We start from the raw sequence: 1,704 nt of genomic DNA, 5'->3' as shown, positions 1-1,704 counted from the left end.
GGCTTGATCAGCTTTTCCAGTAGCTTCCCAGTCGTGTTTAGCATGCAGAGCGGTCGATAGGCTGATGGGGTTGCAGGGTCCCCCTTTCCTTTGCTTATCAAGACCAACCTCTGAGTCTTCCACGGATCGGGGAATATTCCATGCTGCAGGCACTTGTTGTACATATTTAATAGTACATCGGGTCTGTTCTTTGCGATGACTTTGAGAACTTCGGTCGGTATATCGTCGGGTCCTATTCTTTCATCCTATTCTTCATGCTGCCTATTGCCTTAGTTAATTCATCCTCGCTGAACAACTCGAAGTGTTCCTCAGACGGCTGCAGTGCAGTGTAAGCTGGTCTGATCGGATGAGGCGGAAACAGAGTTTTGACAATGTTGTCCATGTGCCCTTCGTCTATATCTGGCAGAGTACTTCTTGACCTAAGCTTCTTCATAACGAGTTTGTACCCAAGACCCCATGGGTCCTTGTTAACGTCATTACAGAGGGATTTCCATTTATTTCGTTTACTTATGCGAATGGCAATATTAAGAAGCTTTTTCGCCTTCTTGTACTCCTCCTCCTGTGTAGCGAAGTTTCCGCTTCTCCTAGCTCGTGTGAGATGACGCCTATAGCGGAGGCTAGTCTCCCTTAAAGCACTTATCTCGTCTGTCCACCAGTACACCTCTGCTCCTCTCCTGTGGGGATTGCCAGACTTTGGCATAGAAGCATCACAAGCTCTTTTTATGGTGGACATAGTGCTGCTAACAACGCTCTCCACGCTAGTTCTCTCATTGCTATCGATTTGACTCCTGTCAATTTCTCCTATTAAGCGGTTCTGGTTTAGTCGGTTAACATTCCATCGGTGACTAGTTCTTATTTGATTTCCTACATGATGAGCCGAACTTCCTTCAGTACTGAAAGATATGTACTCGTGGTCGCTTCCATTGTAGATGTCTAAGACTTTCCAGTCTAATATTCTGTGCGCAGAGTTCTCTGACACTAGCGTTATATCCGGTATTGTGCCTGTTTGGCCCATTCGCTGAAACGTCGGAGCTCTGCCCACGTTAGCGACTACCAGTCCAACTCTTGCTGACATATTAAGAATTTTTCGGCCTCTGCTGTTGGTTGTTGGCATGCCCCATTCTTCTGCTCTAGAGTTGAAGTCACCAGCTACTATAAGGCTTCCATGCATTTGCCGAGCTATGTCTTCAATGTCATCGATTTTATGTTGGAAAGCTTCTATTGTATCGTTCGGGGTTAGATAACAACTGAATATGGTGAATTCCTTAAGTTGTACATATACGTAGCAGCTACCTCTGCCATCGCCGAGACATCGTATGTCACCCGTAGCTGGGATCCATATAGCTGCAGTCTTATCTTCATTTTCCAGCCAGATACCGGGTTGTTTCACTCTATATTGTTCGCAGATTATAACCAAATCCACGCAATGTTCCAGTACTATTTGGGACAGCAGGTCATCTGCTATACGGCTTCTGTGAAGGTTTGCTTGTAGGATTTTCATATTTGGGTTTTGCGGGTACTGGCTGCGCAGTTACTCGTCCCAGGGAAATGATTGAGATCCGTGCGGTTTTCATATGCACACAGGCAACATTTCGGTGTCTTCGTGCAGTTTCTCATCTTGTGCCCCGTCTCTCCACACCTAATACAGAGATCTCTCCTGTCTGGTCCCGAGCAATCCCTTTGTAGGTGGCCTACCCCAAAGCA

General features: G+C 46.3%; 1 protein-coding gene across 1 annotated transcript; it reads right to left on the bottom strand.

Annotated features, from left to right (window-relative positions):
- Positions 1 to 232: 232 nt before the first annotated feature.
- LOC123037861 lies at positions 233 to 1,501 on the bottom strand. The gene has a single exon (XM_044460516.1). It carries the CDS (start codon positions 1,499 to 1,501, stop codon positions 233 to 235), a length of 1,269 nt encoding a protein of 422 aa, XP_044316451.1.
- Positions 1,502 to 1,704: the final 203 nt, after the last annotated feature.

The sequence above is a fragment of the Drosophila rhopaloa genome, unplaced genomic scaffold, assembly GCF_018152115.1.
Source record: "Drosophila rhopaloa isolate 14029-0021.01 unplaced genomic scaffold, ASM1815211v1 contig_200, whole genome shotgun sequence".
In the NCBI taxonomy this organism is placed as follows: domain Eukaryota; kingdom Metazoa; phylum Arthropoda; class Insecta; order Diptera; family Drosophilidae; genus Drosophila; species Drosophila rhopaloa.
Note: the sequence above shows the minus strand (reverse complement) of the source record. Positions and strands in the feature narration are given on the sequence as shown.